The sequence below is a fragment of the Stigmatopora argus genome, chromosome 1 (assembly GCF_051989625.1).
Source record: "Stigmatopora argus isolate UIUO_Sarg chromosome 1, RoL_Sarg_1.0, whole genome shotgun sequence".
Classification (NCBI taxonomy): Eukaryota; Metazoa; Chordata; class Actinopteri; order Syngnathiformes; family Syngnathidae; genus Stigmatopora; species Stigmatopora argus.
The window spans coordinates 10,517,321-10,532,798 of NC_135387.1; the positions used below are offsets into that span (position 1 = coordinate 10,517,321).

At 41.5% G+C, this 15,478-nt stretch overlaps 3 protein-coding genes across 5 annotated transcripts; all 3 read left to right on the top strand.

Annotated features, from left to right (window-relative positions):
- The first annotated feature begins 1,767 nt into the window (after positions 1-1,767).
- pjvk (pejvakin) lies at positions 1,768-4,072 on the top strand. Of its 2 annotated transcripts, XM_077614246.1 has the most exons (6): positions 1,768-1,981; positions 2,045-2,240; positions 2,518-2,659; positions 2,759-2,876; positions 3,560-3,703; positions 3,771-4,072. In XM_077614246.1, the coding sequence occupies exons 1-6, from the start codon at positions 1,768-1,770 to the stop codon at positions 4,070-4,072; spliced, it is 1,116 nt and encodes a 371-aa protein (XP_077470372.1). The 2 variants fall into 2 exon arrangements, with proteins under 2 accessions (XP_077470372.1, XP_077470382.1); XM_077614256.1 differs by lacking the exon at positions 3,560-3,703.
- Positions 4,073-4,797: 725 nt separating this feature from the next.
- Positions 4,798-10,802, top strand: pwp2h (PWP2 small subunit processome component). The gene is made up of 21 exons (XM_077603317.1): positions 4,798-4,979; positions 5,304-5,416; positions 5,489-5,583; positions 5,662-5,761; positions 5,842-5,985; positions 6,399-6,534; positions 6,614-6,852; positions 6,935-7,078; positions 7,148-7,218; positions 7,290-7,426; positions 7,635-7,783; positions 7,864-8,011; positions 8,102-8,252; positions 8,555-8,735; positions 8,804-8,951; positions 9,037-9,145; positions 9,293-9,358; positions 9,437-9,655; positions 9,752-9,902; positions 9,971-10,045; positions 10,555-10,802. The coding sequence occupies exons 1-21, from the start codon at positions 4,962-4,964 to the stop codon at positions 10,742-10,744; spliced, it is 2,784 nt and encodes a 927-aa protein (XP_077459443.1). The 5' UTR covers positions 4,798-4,961; the 3' UTR covers positions 10,745-10,802.
- A 57-nt stretch (positions 10,803-10,859) lies between these two features.
- On the top strand, positions 10,860-14,590 carry eed (embryonic ectoderm development). Of its 2 annotated transcripts, none has more exons than XR_013300659.1 (12): positions 10,860-11,031; positions 11,510-11,662; positions 11,776-11,868; positions 12,181-12,246; positions 12,398-12,523; positions 12,605-12,686; positions 12,760-12,851; positions 12,941-13,074; positions 13,138-13,243; positions 13,321-13,445; positions 14,007-14,080; positions 14,156-14,200. XR_013300659.1 is itself a non-coding variant. In XM_077603331.1 (12 exons), exons 1-12 carry the CDS (start codon positions 10,912-10,914, stop codon positions 14,280-14,282), a joined length of 1,332 nt encoding a protein of 443 aa, XP_077459457.1. In that variant the 5' UTR covers positions 10,861-10,911; the 3' UTR covers positions 14,283-14,590. The 2 variants fall into 2 exon arrangements, 1 of the variants encoding a protein (XP_077459457.1); XM_077603331.1 differs by having other exon boundaries at positions 10,861-11,031; positions 13,321-13,479; positions 14,156-14,590.
- Positions 14,591-15,478: the final 888 nt, after the last annotated feature.

The following is a 15,478-nucleotide window of genomic DNA, read 5'->3' on the forward strand; positions in this document are numbered from 1 at the left end:
CACTGCATCTTCCTCCCGCCTCCGCCTCCCTCTTCATCATCCTTTCTCGTTCCACTTGAGGGCCAACCTCCCCAGCAGACGCCACTCGAGTCTTTGAACGACACACATAATTAAAGGCTGTTTGTAAATTCTCCAAGATCAACTGAAAATTTAGAAGGTTGGGAAAGCAAAAAAAAGAAGGAACATAATGTATTAAGCATGACCTTTAACCTTGAGTTCTAGCACAACAGATTTTTGTGTGACTTCATATACCACACACATACATTTTCCTGCCTTACATGTTGAGGTATGTTCAAACTTTTGTCAGAAAGGACATCCGGTGTAAAACTGAATCTGTTGGCCAGCCAATCACAGGGCACGAGGAGACGGACAACCATTTGCACTCGCACTCATACCTAGGGGCAATTTAGAATGTTCAACCAGCATACACTGCATGTTTTTGGGATGTGGAAGGAAACCACAGTGGCAGGAGAAAACCCACACAAGCCCAGGGAGAACATGCGAACTCCACACAGTAAGAACCGGCCTGGGATAAAACCCATGACTCCAGAACTGTGAGACTGATGCGCTAACCACTAGTCCACCAGGCCGCCGTATGAATATTTAATGTTTGAATTTGAACACCAGCACCCCCGCCAATCCTTTGAGGATAATCAAGTAATTAATAATTTGAACTCTTCACTTGGATTGGTTGTTGGAGAGTGGATGTGTTGGTACAAGCACATTTAGGCAAGATTAATGCACCATCACTGATTGCAAATCTACTCGTTTGCAATCGTTTGGCTTACAAGAGCCATTGCCATCAAATAAGAAACCACAACATAACAAATTTTAATCAGATCACGCACTAATTTCCACCTGCATGCAAGGTTGCCTTTAAATAAACACCTGTAGACATTTATTCTGCTTAGACCCCTATTTAAATAAAAAAATATATTGTTTTGTGAATCCTTTCTCTCCCCAAATGTGTGATTCATATTTTAAGGCCATACATTTTCCTCCTGTCTGTCATGTTTGCAAATTATTACCAATAAAAAGTGTTAAAAATGCTCACAAGTAAACCGTTTGTAATGGTTTGGACACTTCTCCAGTCTCTAAGCATCATTTTACTCGAAATGTCGACTCTAAAATTACAAGTTTGAATAATAAAAACCAAAAGTAAAATACTAATTATGGTATATTTTAATATTCTTGTTTTCATGAAAGTGTCGTAAAATGGTGATGTTTAAAGATGTTAAAATAGTTCTAACTTCCTCTGTCAATACAAAAAAAAATATGCTAGGAATTGTTTGTTTGTTTTCATTGTCTTAAAAAGAAGTGGCCAAGAAGATGTAAGGACTTTTTCCATTGCAAGGTCATATATTCCTTTGTGGAGGACTATATAAAGTGAAATGGCTTCCTCGCCGTATGTTATGGTGAGATGACAAACTACAAGTTTGTCATCTAGCCATGTATGAATCCATAAGTGCTGCCACAAAAGAGAGCAGGTTGGCCCACATGCCATGCACCACCACAGATTTACAGTATCCAACCTAGATGAATATGTATGAATTTTCCACAGTGGAAAAAAATGTGCTTTCTATTCTCTGTATTCTCTTCTCAAATGCTAAAGATAAGTCATGTGACAGGAAGTTACAGCCTGAGAGGTGACCAGGTTGAACACGCATATTACTTTACAAAGTCCCTGCATTATTTACAAGCCAACGCGAGAAGCGACACAATGATGAGCACGGAGGGCTAGTCTGGGTTGCGTGTCGTCCATTTGAGATGTTTACAGCCGCCACCAAGAACTTTGTGAAGCAGGTGGGAGACACCGGAAGGTTGATCCCCGTCCCGAGCCTGAGTGAGGCAGACCGCTATCAGCCCCTCAGCCTTGTGACCAGAAGGAAAAAGAAGCGTTTCTGGAAGAAAAAGAACAAATACGCCTCCACTGCATTCTCTCTCAAAGACATCCTTGTTGGGGAGAAGGAGATTACAGCAGGTACAGTGAGGACATACGTTTTATGACTGAATCAAAACATGAGATTATCTTTATATTCTTCAGGTGTATCCTCTTATCAGCTGCTGAACTATGAGGACAAATCAGACGTGGCTCTCAACGGTCGCCTTGGAAACCACCTCATCAATGACGTGGGCTTCAATGTCAGCGGCTCCGACTCAGTGGCCGTCAAAGCTTCCTTTGGTATTGTGACCAAACACGAGGTGGAAGTGCCCACGTTGCTCCGAGAACTCAACTCCAGGTAGAATACAACTTTGAGTCAGCCTTCATTTGTCAAATCTGATAATCGTCTCGGTTGTTTGACTGAGCTGCAGTAGAACAACAAGTTCGTTCCCACGTGAACTAAAGATACAACATCCATTGACAGTTGACCTATTTGACAGTGGGAATATGAGAAGAGAGCTTCTCTGAATAAATGATCATGTTATTCTACACTAACGCAGAGTTCGCAAGGGTGTCAACATTGGAGTAAGGTAAGGTTTGGAAGGAAAAACTCACAAACATTAACTCTACTTTAGGAAAGTAGATGTTGAACACTGCCTCGTCCGCCAGTCAAGGGAGAGTGGATGCAGTGTCCTGTGTGTCGTCATGGAGAGCATTCGTACCACCCGCCAGTGCTCTTTGACTGTCCATGCTGGAATGCGAGGGACCACTATGAGGGTAAATGTATACTTCTGCTAAAATATATTCACTGTTTTCACCAAAAGGTGAAAACAAAGCAATAGAAGACATGTTTGCAAGGTGATCTTTTTGCTTCAGTTTCAAATTGACGATGGAAGAAACCCAAAAGGCCGAGACAAGGCCATTGTCATCCCGGCCCACACCACCATCGCCTTCAGCATCTGCGAGCTGTTAGTTCGACTGGACGGGCGGCTAGGTAGGAAGGTCACCTCCATCCTTAACAACCACATAATCAACCCCAAAAGGGCACTTCCCCATTAAAAGTGCTCGTTCTGTGATCAAGAGCAAAGTCAAGGAATCACCTCAGATATTAAAAATGTGTTATTTTTGGGGAGGATGGGTTCATATTTATAAGGCTACATGAAAAAGTCACGTTAGCACTTAAAGATTTGCTCTGCATGTGATTACCTTTCTTGAAAGTTGAAATAGATGTATATAATTGATGGAGAAGTTTCTGCTTATAATGCCCTGAAGTGAGTCTCCCTCTAGTGGTAAGAGAAAAAAGGCATTAAAACGTCACTGCAGTCTTAAATTGCAGTTTTAAATTGAAATATTACTTTCCACTCCAGTATCACATCCAAGGTGCGTCCTCACTGTGTGAAGTTTAGTGTGTTCGCCCAGGGCCTGCGTGGGTTTTCTCCCGGTGCTCCGGTTTCCTCCCACATCCCAGGTAGGCTGGTTGAAAACTCTAAATTGCCCCTAGGTATGGGTGTGAGCATGAATGGCTGTGTTTCCTCGTGCCCCACAATTGGATGGCCATCATTTCAGGGTGTCCCTCGTCTGTGACCGAAGCCAGTTGGGATAGGCTTCAGCACCCCCCGCAACCCATGTGAGGATAAGTGGTTCAGAAAATGAAAGAATGTTTTTTTTTTGTATCAGATATCTGTGTAGCGCCAGGATCTCAAGGTGGATTTGAACAGGAGCAAATCAGGGAGCAGCTTGGTGGCTTCATCGGCCATTTCTCTATGGGCCGACTGCGTCGCTTCCTCTCAGGAATCATCTACGGGAACCCCTTCAGAGCAGGTGCAGTAGTGACATCTTCTTTCTTTCTACATTTTCTTGACTCCATGTGATCGCTCTGCATATACAGATGATAGAACATTCGAGGAGCTCACTCACTCTGACACCTTCATGGACGACACGATGACCGACTACTATGAGAAAGCTGCCAGCATGACTGACATATCCACCGCCTATCTGAGGGAAAGCTCCCACACACGCGTCAACCTCCTCAAACACAACATCCCCAAAGGGCCATGTGCACTCTGTGGCATGGGCAACCAAAAAAGAGAAACTGTCTATGGCTGCGTTGAATGCTCATTTGGTGGTCAAAAATATGTGAGGCTTCATGTGGTACCCTGCTTTGACCTCTGGCACAAAACGCTTAAATGAAAAAAAAAAACATCTACTTTTGTTTCCAAGGTTAAATATTTGTGTTATATTTTGTGAATAAATGTCTGTATCAACACTGGTGATACTTGAACAAGTGCTGGTAGCATTATTTCTGGCTTAATTAATAACCAAAGTAGGCCTACTGTACTTAAGTAGATTTTCAGGTATCTTTCCTTTATTTAGGAGAAGGGAATCTTCTTGATTTTAACCTCACCTGCTTCTGGGATTTGTTTGGGGCAGTCCGGAATCTTATTAATGGACATGTAGACTTGGCCACAGTTTTGGAGAATTAATTTCTACATAAATTGTTTTTGGCTGTGACCACTGTGTGTTGTTGTTGCATTATGTAGCATTGTATTCTGTCATGTGTATAATTGTACTTGTGTACTTGTATTTTTGTATAAGGCCAAAAACGTAGTATGGTGTGCACTGTGTAGTTATAATAGGGTAACCCTACTTCACGTTTTTTAGCGGCAATCTCTGGTCTATATTATTCATATTCTATACTATATTTGAGAGATTCCTGTAAATATGGTGTCAGATTCAATAAACGATCCCATTTTAACCATACATTTTGTTTCCACTCATTTAAGTTCAGCTCCTTTTACCTAAAAGCTGATTAAATCAGCCCTCAAATTAATTTTGGCAATGCCCAACAAAAACCTCCAGAGGATGAATGCTGGCCTTCCTTGCCATGTGAGGGCGCTATATTTAACTTTCTTGACTCAATCCAATGCGGAAGTTCTAAGTGTCAACACAACGTAAACACGTGCGAGGATCGCTGGATGAATAAGCATGTGTTTTAAGACCTTTACTAATTTTTCCATTTCAGAGTTATAAAGAATTATACTGATCATACAGTATATTAATTTTGGGACAGTCAAGCAGAATGAAGTTCGCCTATAAGGTGAGTAAAAAATCATGCTTGGCAAATAGAACAAGAGATTCAATTGTGATCATATGTCAATCAGACAGAGTTTACATTTTTCTTTCTGTCACAATTACTACATTCATGTTGAATTCAGTTATATACGCTTTAATTCGGCCGACGTGGCTGGCTTTACTACATAGTGTCATCATCCGAGTAGATTAATAAAAGGTGACAAGCCCATTTGGACAAATTAAAGCGTAGGAAGTACACTTCCATTTTGGAATGTATTCTTGTTTTACTTTAAAACAAGCAATTGTTAAACATTTTAAAGATGTGAACAAAAATATTCTCCCCATCAAGTTTTCAAATCTGCTTGGAGCTGTCTATCGTCAAGGAAATATAAGTTTCTCCAGGGATGGCAATGCTGTAGTCAGTCCTGTTGGAAACAGACTCTCCATTTTTGACCTAAAAAAGTAAGTGTTCTTAATGCGCGTGTCATTTTTTGAACACTGAAATGAATTGGAATGAACACATTTGTCCTTCAGCAACACATCAGAGACTTTACCTCTCTCCACTGAAAAAAACATTACAAGTGTGGGGATCTCACCAAATGGGAACTTGGCAATCGTGGTGGATGAAGGTAGGTCCACACATTTTACTTTTATCTTTTTTTAATACACGACCCTGAAAAGATTTTAAAAAATCCTATTTTGTGCAGATGGTGCAGCTTTACTGGTCAGTCTCATCACACGCGCTGTCCTTCATCATTTTCACTTCCACAAACCTGTCCACAGCATCCGATTCTCACCTGATGGCAGGTAAAGTTGTCTGATGGATTCATTCATGCAGTGAAAGCAACCACAGCAATTTGTTTAATATACTGTGTCATGGTTTACAGGAAATTTGTTGTCACCAAGGAGAATGTTGCGTTACTTTACCATGCTCCTGGCAAGCAGAGGGAATTCAATGCCTTTGTGTTAGACAAAAGTTACTATGGTCCCTATGATGAAACAACTTGCATCGACTGGACTGATGATTCCAAGTAAGCCACAGCCACATCACAAATTGTCTTTGACTTATGTACTTTACAGGATCCATTATTTGAAACCTTGATTTTGTGGTGATGCTCTTCAAACAAGATCAAATAAATTGTGTTTTTAGCCCTTAACTCTTTCACTGCCATTGACAGTTAAAGACATCCAATCCATTTCAATTGTAAAGGCTGGCATTGAGTGATCACGTTTCTGTGCCATCCAATAATTGCTGTCAATCCTCCCAGTCAAACTGGATTGGACATCTATTGCCAATCTGTTAAAACTTAAAATTAGATGAATACATTTTAAAAACCCTACTTAATTAAATAAATAAAACAAAGTAACCAAACAGTCAATTTAGCAAGCACCACATAGGATTGCAGACATTTAGCTGTGCTTCCTATTTCCTATTTTTCACCAGGTGTTTTGTAGTGGGCAGCAAGGACATGTCCACATGGGTTTTCGGTGCAGAACGCTGGACAAATCTCATCTACTACTCACTGGGTGGACACAAAGATGTTATCGTCGGATGTTTCTTTGAGAAAGACAGTCTGGATGTAAGTTTTTTCTTTTTCTTTTTTGTATTCTATTACTCAAATACTTATGATCTGCCACATTGTGTCTATTGGGCCTTAGCTTTACACAGTGAGCCAGGATGGGACTCTGTGTGTCTGGGAGAGTGACACTGAGCTGGACGCCCTCGTTTTAAAGAATAAAAATGACAAAACCAAGAAGCCGAATCAGGGTGAGGATGACGAAGAGGAAGAAGAAGAGGATGTGGAAGGGACTCAGGAGGGGGAGGTCATCAGAGGGAAAGCTCAAACGTCCAAAAATCAGGAGAAAACTAAAAATGTTCGATATAAGCAGATGGGCAAGTACGTGAATACGCTTTCTCACTCCTCTACAGGATGCTGTTATGTGATGCACTTTTTAAAGGTTTAATCCTTTCCCTCATAGGCACTTCTTCAACAAGGAGCGTGACTTCAACAACCTGACTGCAGCAGCCTACCACAAAGCCACTCACATCTTGGTCACAGGTTTTGCATCTGGAATCTTTCACCTGCATGAACTTCCAGAGTTTAACCTCATCCATTCACTCAGGTTGGAAACTGACCACAAACAGTGAAAGCTTGCGAGGGGGTATGTGATTTTGAAATGTTTCTCCTGTAGTATATCAGACCAAAAAATTGCTTCAGTGGCTCTAAACAACTCGGGCGACTGGATTGCCTTTGGCTGCTCAGGTAAGAATTTTTGTTTTGTATGAGCATGGCGCGTAACTTTTGCGTGTTGTAAACTGCTGCTGTGTTTCCAGGGATGGGTCAGCTTCTGGTGTGGGAGTGGCAGAGTGAATCATATGTCTTCAAACAACAGGGACATTTCAACAACATGGCGTCGCTGGCTTATTCGCCAGACGGGCAGTACATTGCCACTGGAGGAGATGATGGCAAAGTACATTCGAAAGAAGTGGACTTTTTGTGGAATAGCAATTGTTACCGCATTTTTAAGATAGAATTAGTTAAAATTAGTGTGTGGTCTGGGGGTGGGTGATATGGTTTAAAATGGTAATATAAGCAATCATACACAGTTTTGCACACTGTATATTATGCTTGCTTTAATGCCCACTCTGGATTTGCTAATCCGTCTCAATTGTTTTTAGGTCAAAGTTTGGAACACCAATAGCTGCCTTTGCTTCGTCACCTTCACCGAACACACCAGCAGCATCTCCAATGTCGTTTTCACCTCCAGTGGCTTTGTTGTAGTGAGCGCCTCTCTGGACGGGACGGTTAGAGCGTTTGACCTGCACAGGTAGCCGATCGTAATGATTAGTGAGAAAACATGTTTATACGGTTCATATGTAAAGAGTTCCATTTCCGCCTTTGCTGAAGGTACCGGAACTTCCGCACGTTCACGTCGCCTCGGCCTGCGCAGTTCTCTTCCCTAGCAGTCGATGTCAGTGGGGAACTGGTGAGCGCTGGGGCTCAGGATTCCTTTGAGATCTTCTTGTGGTCAATGCAGACTGGAAGACTGCTGGAGGTGCGCAAACTGTATATTCTGAATTGGTAAAGACCCACGAATTGAATTTGAAATGACTGTCAGACCTCTGCATATTTTCTTGTTGTTTAGGTCTTGGGTGGTCACGAGGGTCCAGTGAGTTGCTTGTGTTTCAGTCCAGTTCAGTCAATTCTAGCCAGTTCTTCGTGGGATCGGACCATTCGAATGTGGGACATGTTGAACAGCTGGCAAGTGAAGGAGACGATTCACCTCACTTCTGAGGGTAAACAATCATAATTCAAGCCAAAATTAGCAGGTCTTGTTTCATTATACTACATTTTGAGGTCATTTGGTTAACACCTGGCGTGGAATTGTCTGTAATTCTTAAGATTTCTTATTTAGGGTTGTTTTTCGAACAGCTCTTTGCATTAGTAGAAAATATCTCCATTTTTATGTTTAATTTATACTCTAGGTCTAGGTAGGAAAACAACTTCAAACGTGAACAATTTAGACACAAAAATTGGACATTTCTTTACATTGGAATTATGAAATATATGGTTTAAAATGCTTCTTTTGTCACCTCAGCATTGTCGGTAGCTTACCGGCCTGATGGTCAAGAGTTGGCGGTGGCTACGCTGAATGGCGAAATCTCTTTCTGGAACCCCAACACTGCTGCACAGGTCGGCTCTGTAGCAGGACGTCATGACTTGGAGACGGGCCGCAAGGAGACTGATAAAGTCACTGCTAAACAACTGTCCAAGGCCAAGTGAGAGCCAAAACTGCATCCCTTCTTTGTGTCAGTGCATGCTCACGTTTCACGTTGGCTGTATCTAGGTGCTTCACATCACTCTGTTACTCTGCGGACGGGGAGTCCATTCTGGCTGGTGGCCAGTCCAAGTTTGTCTGCATATACAACGTGAAGGAACAATTGCTCTTAAAGAAGTTTGAGGTCTCGTGCAACTTGTCGTTTGACGGCATGGAGGTATTGGTGCACGTTAAGCTTGATACCAATCTTGTTAGTATGGAAACAGTGGTGTTTGATGGAGGTGCTTGCATTTTACTTTTAGGAGTTTCTAGATAGACGTAAGATGACAGAGTTTGGCAGCCTGTCTCTGGTGGACGAGGGGGCAGGCGACAAAGACGGGGTCAGCATTAGTCTCCCAGGGGTGCGGAAGGGTAAGAGGTCACCTTTGATTATCAGGGCACATTATTGACGTCATTTTCTTTTATTTTTTTTTATTTTTTTTATATATAGTAGTTTTAGAGTGGTGTGGCCCAAGGCTTAGAGAAGCTTAACATTCTGCTTGCATTTTTTCCCCTAAGGTGATATGAGTTCTCGAAATTTTAAGCCAGAAATTCGCGTCAGCTCGCTGCGGTTCTCTCCAACGGGTATGTGACAGAATAATCCATTTTGGGTGTCTGAAGAAAAGACCCAGGGTTTAAAGACATCCATTCTTGTCATTTCAGGGCGCAGCTGGGCAGCCACAAGCACCGAGGGCCTACTCATCTACTCCCTCGATGGGTCTCTCGTCTTTGACCCCTACGACCTCGATCTGGACGTAACGCCGGCCAGCATACACACGCAGCTACGGCTTAAGGAGTGGACATCTGCCATTATTTTGGCATTCCGTCTCAATGAAAAAGCCCTCAAACAGGAGGTGCTGGAGGCAGTGCCACATGACCAAAGTGAGTGCAATGCAGTGGGGTTACAATGGCTAGAGTGCCTGTTTTTTTAACTGTATTACTGGTCATTTAACATTGCATTTCATGTTTCCCTTCCAGTCCAAGTTGTTTGTGGCACACTGCCTGACATTTATGTTGAAAAGTTGCTCGGCTTCATAGCAGAATGCTTGGAAAAGTCAGGTCACCTGCAGTTCTACATGACGTGGGCTCAAAGCTTACTCATGCTGCATGGACAAAAGCTCAAAAACAGGTATGCTACTGCCACAACTTCAGTCAATGAGATGAGAACAAGATCTCACAGTAATGTTGGGTTTGTAGGTCAGGAGCTGTACTGCCCACACTGCAAGCTTTGCAGAAAAGCATCCAGAGACACTGGGACAACCTATCTAAACTGTAAGTGTCATCATCGTCATTATTTGGTGAAAACCCATGATTTATCTTTTCTTTTTTACTCTGGCATATCTTCCAGACTATGAGGCTTGCATTTTCTTACAATCCGATGCGTCTTATATATGGATCAGTATTGTTTAAATCATGGTATGGTATTCTTTTTTGCGTAGCTCCGTCTAGTGGATGCATAAAGCAACCCTTCCTCAACCACCAGTATTGCTACTACTGTGCCTACTGTGCCTTTATAATGCGGTGTACCGTGTATATGGAAGAAGTTTTAAAATGGGCCATCTATGGACATTGCACCTTTTATAGGGCGGAAAATACGGTGCTTTTAGTGATAGAAGTTTCATTCAGTTGCTTTTGATAGGAAATGTGCCATGTAAAAAAAATACTGTTCCTTGCCTTAGGGAAACCATAACTACTATAACAGACTTGAACTCTGGGTCTATAATATTGTACATGGATTGACATATTGAAGCTAATTCCAAATGTTATTTCCATTTCCTTAGCTGTGACTTCAACCTGTACAATATTCGATATGCAGTGGCTCTGTCCAAGCAGAGGGGCATGAAGAGGGTAGCAGACCAGGAGAACAGCGAGGAGGAGGAGGAGGACGAGGGCGAGGAGGAGGAGGATGAACAACTGTCTGAGATGAGCCAGGCCTCTCTAGATGATAAAGAGATGTCAGAGATGCTTTAGACTGTGTATCAATTAATTGTAATCTTTTTTTTTTAAATAAATGTATATTACACGTGTAGTACAGAAAACTTCCTGTGATATCGGTACGTGTTGAAATCGAACTACACTTCCCAGCAGCCCTTGCGACGACTGAAGCCGCCGAGCGGAAAAGGCGGAGTTGCAGTAACATGAGGGAAAATAAGAACATGTCTGAGTCCCCTTTTCAAGCGGGAAAAGAAGTACCGGTGAAGAAACATAAGCTAAGCAGTGATGAGAATAGTAACCCAGATTTGTCAGGAGACGAGAACGTAAGTGGTCAGCTGTGGTTTTGTTTCTCGAACGACATGAGTCTCAATTGTGTTAACACTGAAATGGTTTAGCAGCCTCGTGCTACAGTAGCCGAGCGTGAAAAGCAGCTAGCTTGACTCCCTGTGCAAGTAGTAAAATTTAATTTCGCGTTGACTTTGAACATGTCTCTAAAACAGAGCAAGATTCTTCCCTGTAATTTTCAAAATGCTAATCCTCTTCAAATGGTTTTGGTCCCAACAACAATAAAATCATCGCCGGTGATAGCTATAGCACACTTGTTAGCACAAGTTACTACCCTAGTCGTAACTAATTCAAGCATTCATTTCAATTCATAAATTGTTCAATTTTTGAACTTGAGTAAATGGTCGTTTAGCGTCCTTGTTCACTCTGTGTGCGCAGAGTAGTTTTACCCAAGGCATCTGTTTGCTTTGATTCATCCTGTGTCATGATAATGGTTGAGTTTGTGTCGTGTATCAGGATGATGCTGTCAGCGTTGAAAGTGGCACCAACGCAGAGCGCCCCGACACGCCCACCAACACCTCCAGTGCACCAGGCAGGAAGAGTTGGGGCAAAGGCAAATGGAAATCCAAAAAATGCAGATACTCCTTCAAATGCGTCAACAGCCTACGAGTGAGAGCTCACAGAATTTATTTTTTTTCTATTCCAAAAACCTGGTCTTGTTGCTGACATTGTGCCTGCAAAATGTTTTCACAACAGCACATTTGATGGGTTTTTTTTTGCAGGAAGACCACGGGCAACCTTTGTTTGGAGTGCAGTTCAATTGGCACAGTAAGGAGGGAGACCCACTGGTGTTTGCCACAGTCGGGAGCAACAGGGTAATAAATCTTGCACCTTTTGAATTGTTAATAGATATCCACTAAAGTCTTAGGTGAGAAGGACTAAGCTATGTTAGGAATAGCAAATTTCTGCAAGTAGGTGATGCCCCCCAAAAGTTTTATTTCATCGCACAAGATTCACTGTCCTCACAGTTGACTAAAATCCTGCTCATACTTACTCAATGACCCATATTTTTCTTGGGATATTCAAGTTAAGATTTTACAACAAATGGATTGTGACTACTATACTGTGTTATGTTTATTTTACTTGATCATTAAGGGAAATATTAATGTATGCTGTTTCCTCCCCAGGTTACACTTTATGAATGTCATTCTCAAGGAGAAATTCGACTTCTGCAGTCTTACGTTGATGCTGATGTATCCTTGCTCTTATCAAGTTGCTCTGTTAGAAGACAATTGTATTGTCTTACAAGTTATTACGTGTCTTTGTAGTCCCTTAAGAGTAGAAGTTGCTGTATAGTGCAGTGAAAATGTATCGGCCAGTTTTCTTGACGGAAGGCACACACAGGCAGATGAGAACTTCTACACGTGTGCGTGGACCTACGACACTAACACCAGTCACCCCCTGTTGGCTGTAGCCGGGTCGCGAGGAATAATTCGCATAATCAACCACATTACGATGCAGTGTATCAAGGTTAGCCTTATTTTATTTATTTTTGCAAGGACATACTCACAATAACTTTTCTCAGTAAATCCTTGGTTTTCTCTTACGCAGCATTATGTAGGTCATGGAAATGCAATTAATGAGCTCAAGTTTCACCCTCGGGACCCAAATCTTCTCTTATCAGTCAGCAAAGGTACAGTTTCATCCCCACGGGGTAGAATCTTGCGTAAGTTTTGTTTTAATTCCTTGAAATTGTGCGTCTGCAGATCACGCCCTTCGCTTGTGGAACATACAGACGGACACATTAGTGGCCATATTTGGTGGAGTGGAAGGTCACAGAGATGAAGTCTTGAGTGCTGTAGGTTTTTTTCCCCTCCTCGTCTCACTCTTAATTTGCTCATAGAAACTATAAACCCACAATTTTTTTGTCTTTCAATCCCACTTTAGGACTTTGACCTCCTGGGCGAAAAAATAATGTCATGTGGGATGGACCACTCCCTTAAACTTTGGCGAATTAACTCTGAGAGAATGCAAAAGGCCATCCGTGGATCTTATGAATACAACCCGTCAAAGACCAACAGGTAACATCAGAAGCAAACTAACAATGCACTGATTGTTTTTCAACCATTCTGTTTTCTTTTCAGGCCTTTCGTGTCACAGAAAATCCACTTTCCCGACTTTTCCACACGGGACATTCACCGAAATTACGTAGACTGCGTGCGGTGGCTAGGCGACCTCATTCTTTCAAAAGTACAAATTCTAATTGAGGCTGATGAGTCGGGTCTCCCTTGAACCACGCTTACTTGCTTTTATGTGTCTCCCTGTAGTCGTGTGAAAATGCCATCGTGTGCTGGAAGCCAGGAAAAATGGAGGATGACATTGATCACATCAAACCAAACGAATCAAACGTCACCATCCTCGGACGTTTCGACTACAGCCAGTGTGACATCTGGTACATGCGCTTCTCCATGGACTTTTGGCAGAAGGTGAAGCACAGTGTTTTAGTAATTTTTGCATTGTCAGGATGACAAATCGGATCCACACAATCACTCCAGCCTCAGTTTGCAAAATTACTGTCACATGATGTTTTCGAAACCATGTATGAACACGTGACGCAAGTGAAGTTTATTGATGAAAAAGGTTTAGGTCACCGATTGGTACGCACGCCATTAAACAAACCCGCCACATAGTAAGTAGTGGACACCATCTGTGTGCATTTTTATTCTAGTCACGGTACCACATTTGTCTTGTCTCCTATGGCTTTGGACACTGCATAAATTATTGCTCACCTTCATGCTGTTTTTACTCTGAACTCACTCCCCCATTGTCTGTACAAATGGATGCAGCTATAAGTGGACACAGCATGCTGCATCTGAAATAAAAAAATTCTAATTCAAGTGCATACCTTGCAAAATTCCGGCAGCTCAAGCACAATGAGATATTAACTGCAGTCTAAATTTTTCTTATTTTTTTCACATGTCTTTGTGTGCTCATCTTTCCTTTTTCCTGACAGATGTTGGCCTTAGGTAACCAGGTGGGGAAGCTTTACGTTTGGGACCTCGAAGTAGAAGATCCACACAAAGCCAAGTGAGTTGATTGAGACAATTGGTTGTGTTGCTTTTTTTCTTCCCATGTCTAACAGTGTCCCGGTCTCATGTTTAGGTCGACCACGCTCACGCTCCCCAAATGCACGTCAGCCATCCGCCAAACCAGCTTCAGCCGCGACAGCAGTATTTTGATCGCCGTGTGTGACGACGCCTCTATCTGGCGCTGGGACCGACAACGTTGATCGGCTCCAACCCAATCAACTGTTTCTTTTTCTATTTTTTTTTTTGCAGTAAAATCCTATTTTGTATTATGTATAAAAAAATTCCTACATTCCTCTCTGTTTTTCATAACTTGACATGATGGATAAGATATTGTTCCTGGAATCACAGCCAAGAGTTACTCGGCAAGATTAAATGTTATCACGTAGAAACTTTTCAATTTATGTAGTTACCCTGTAATATTAATTTAGGAAGTCATTTTCCTCTGTAGGGTGCTTCTATTTGAGTGTACTGTATGTGGACTTGAATAAACCTATTTTTTTATATACAACTTGCATTATTTTGTATGACTTGAATGAATACAGTATATGTTAAAGATCAGGATGCAACTGATTTACAGATGATCTTCTGGCTCATCAGAGACCACTGATTTGTTATTGCATTTTTACTCTCAACCTTCAACAGGTTAATAACTTTTAACTCTTTACTGGACACAACTTAAATTGCTCCCATTGGTGGTCATCCGCTGGTTGTCTTACCATAAATGGCACTGTAAAATGAACATTCTTAGTCAGTACTCCAAATGTTATTCTAGAGTGTACATATTTGTGTGGGTTTTTTTTCCATTTCATTATGTTTTTACATAAACGTGTTACCTTATCCATTCTTGAATGAAAAAAAGTATTAAAATTAAAAAATCCAATGATCTTTAAATAAAACATAAGTTGAGACCTATATACGTGTGCGTATGTAAACATGTACTATATACTGTATAATATATAGAGAAACTAGAAGTGGTGAAAAATATAACTTCATAAATAAAATGCATACTTAAAATTAATTAATTATTATTAATGTACTATCTACAAAGTAGTCACTTCTATGCCAAGTGTCAACACTGTGGGATCCAAAACCTAAAATGTCATGCCCGCGAATGTGATTCCCAGGTTTATTTAGTTGTTTAAAATGGCCAAAAGGGGTTAAACTACGACTTAAATCCGAAATGTAAACTTTTCCATGTCTTTTTGCGCCAGTGCTCCTACGCTACCACGGCCAATTAAGCAAACAGTGAAGGAGTTGGGTCAATTTCAAAATAAAAGCTTCTAAAATACATCGAACGGGAAAAAAATGGCAATTTCTGTCCAACCAGAGGTACGGAGAAACATGTATTTAATAGTAAGTGATTTATTTTTATTGAACTGCGGAAATTAAATTCAGT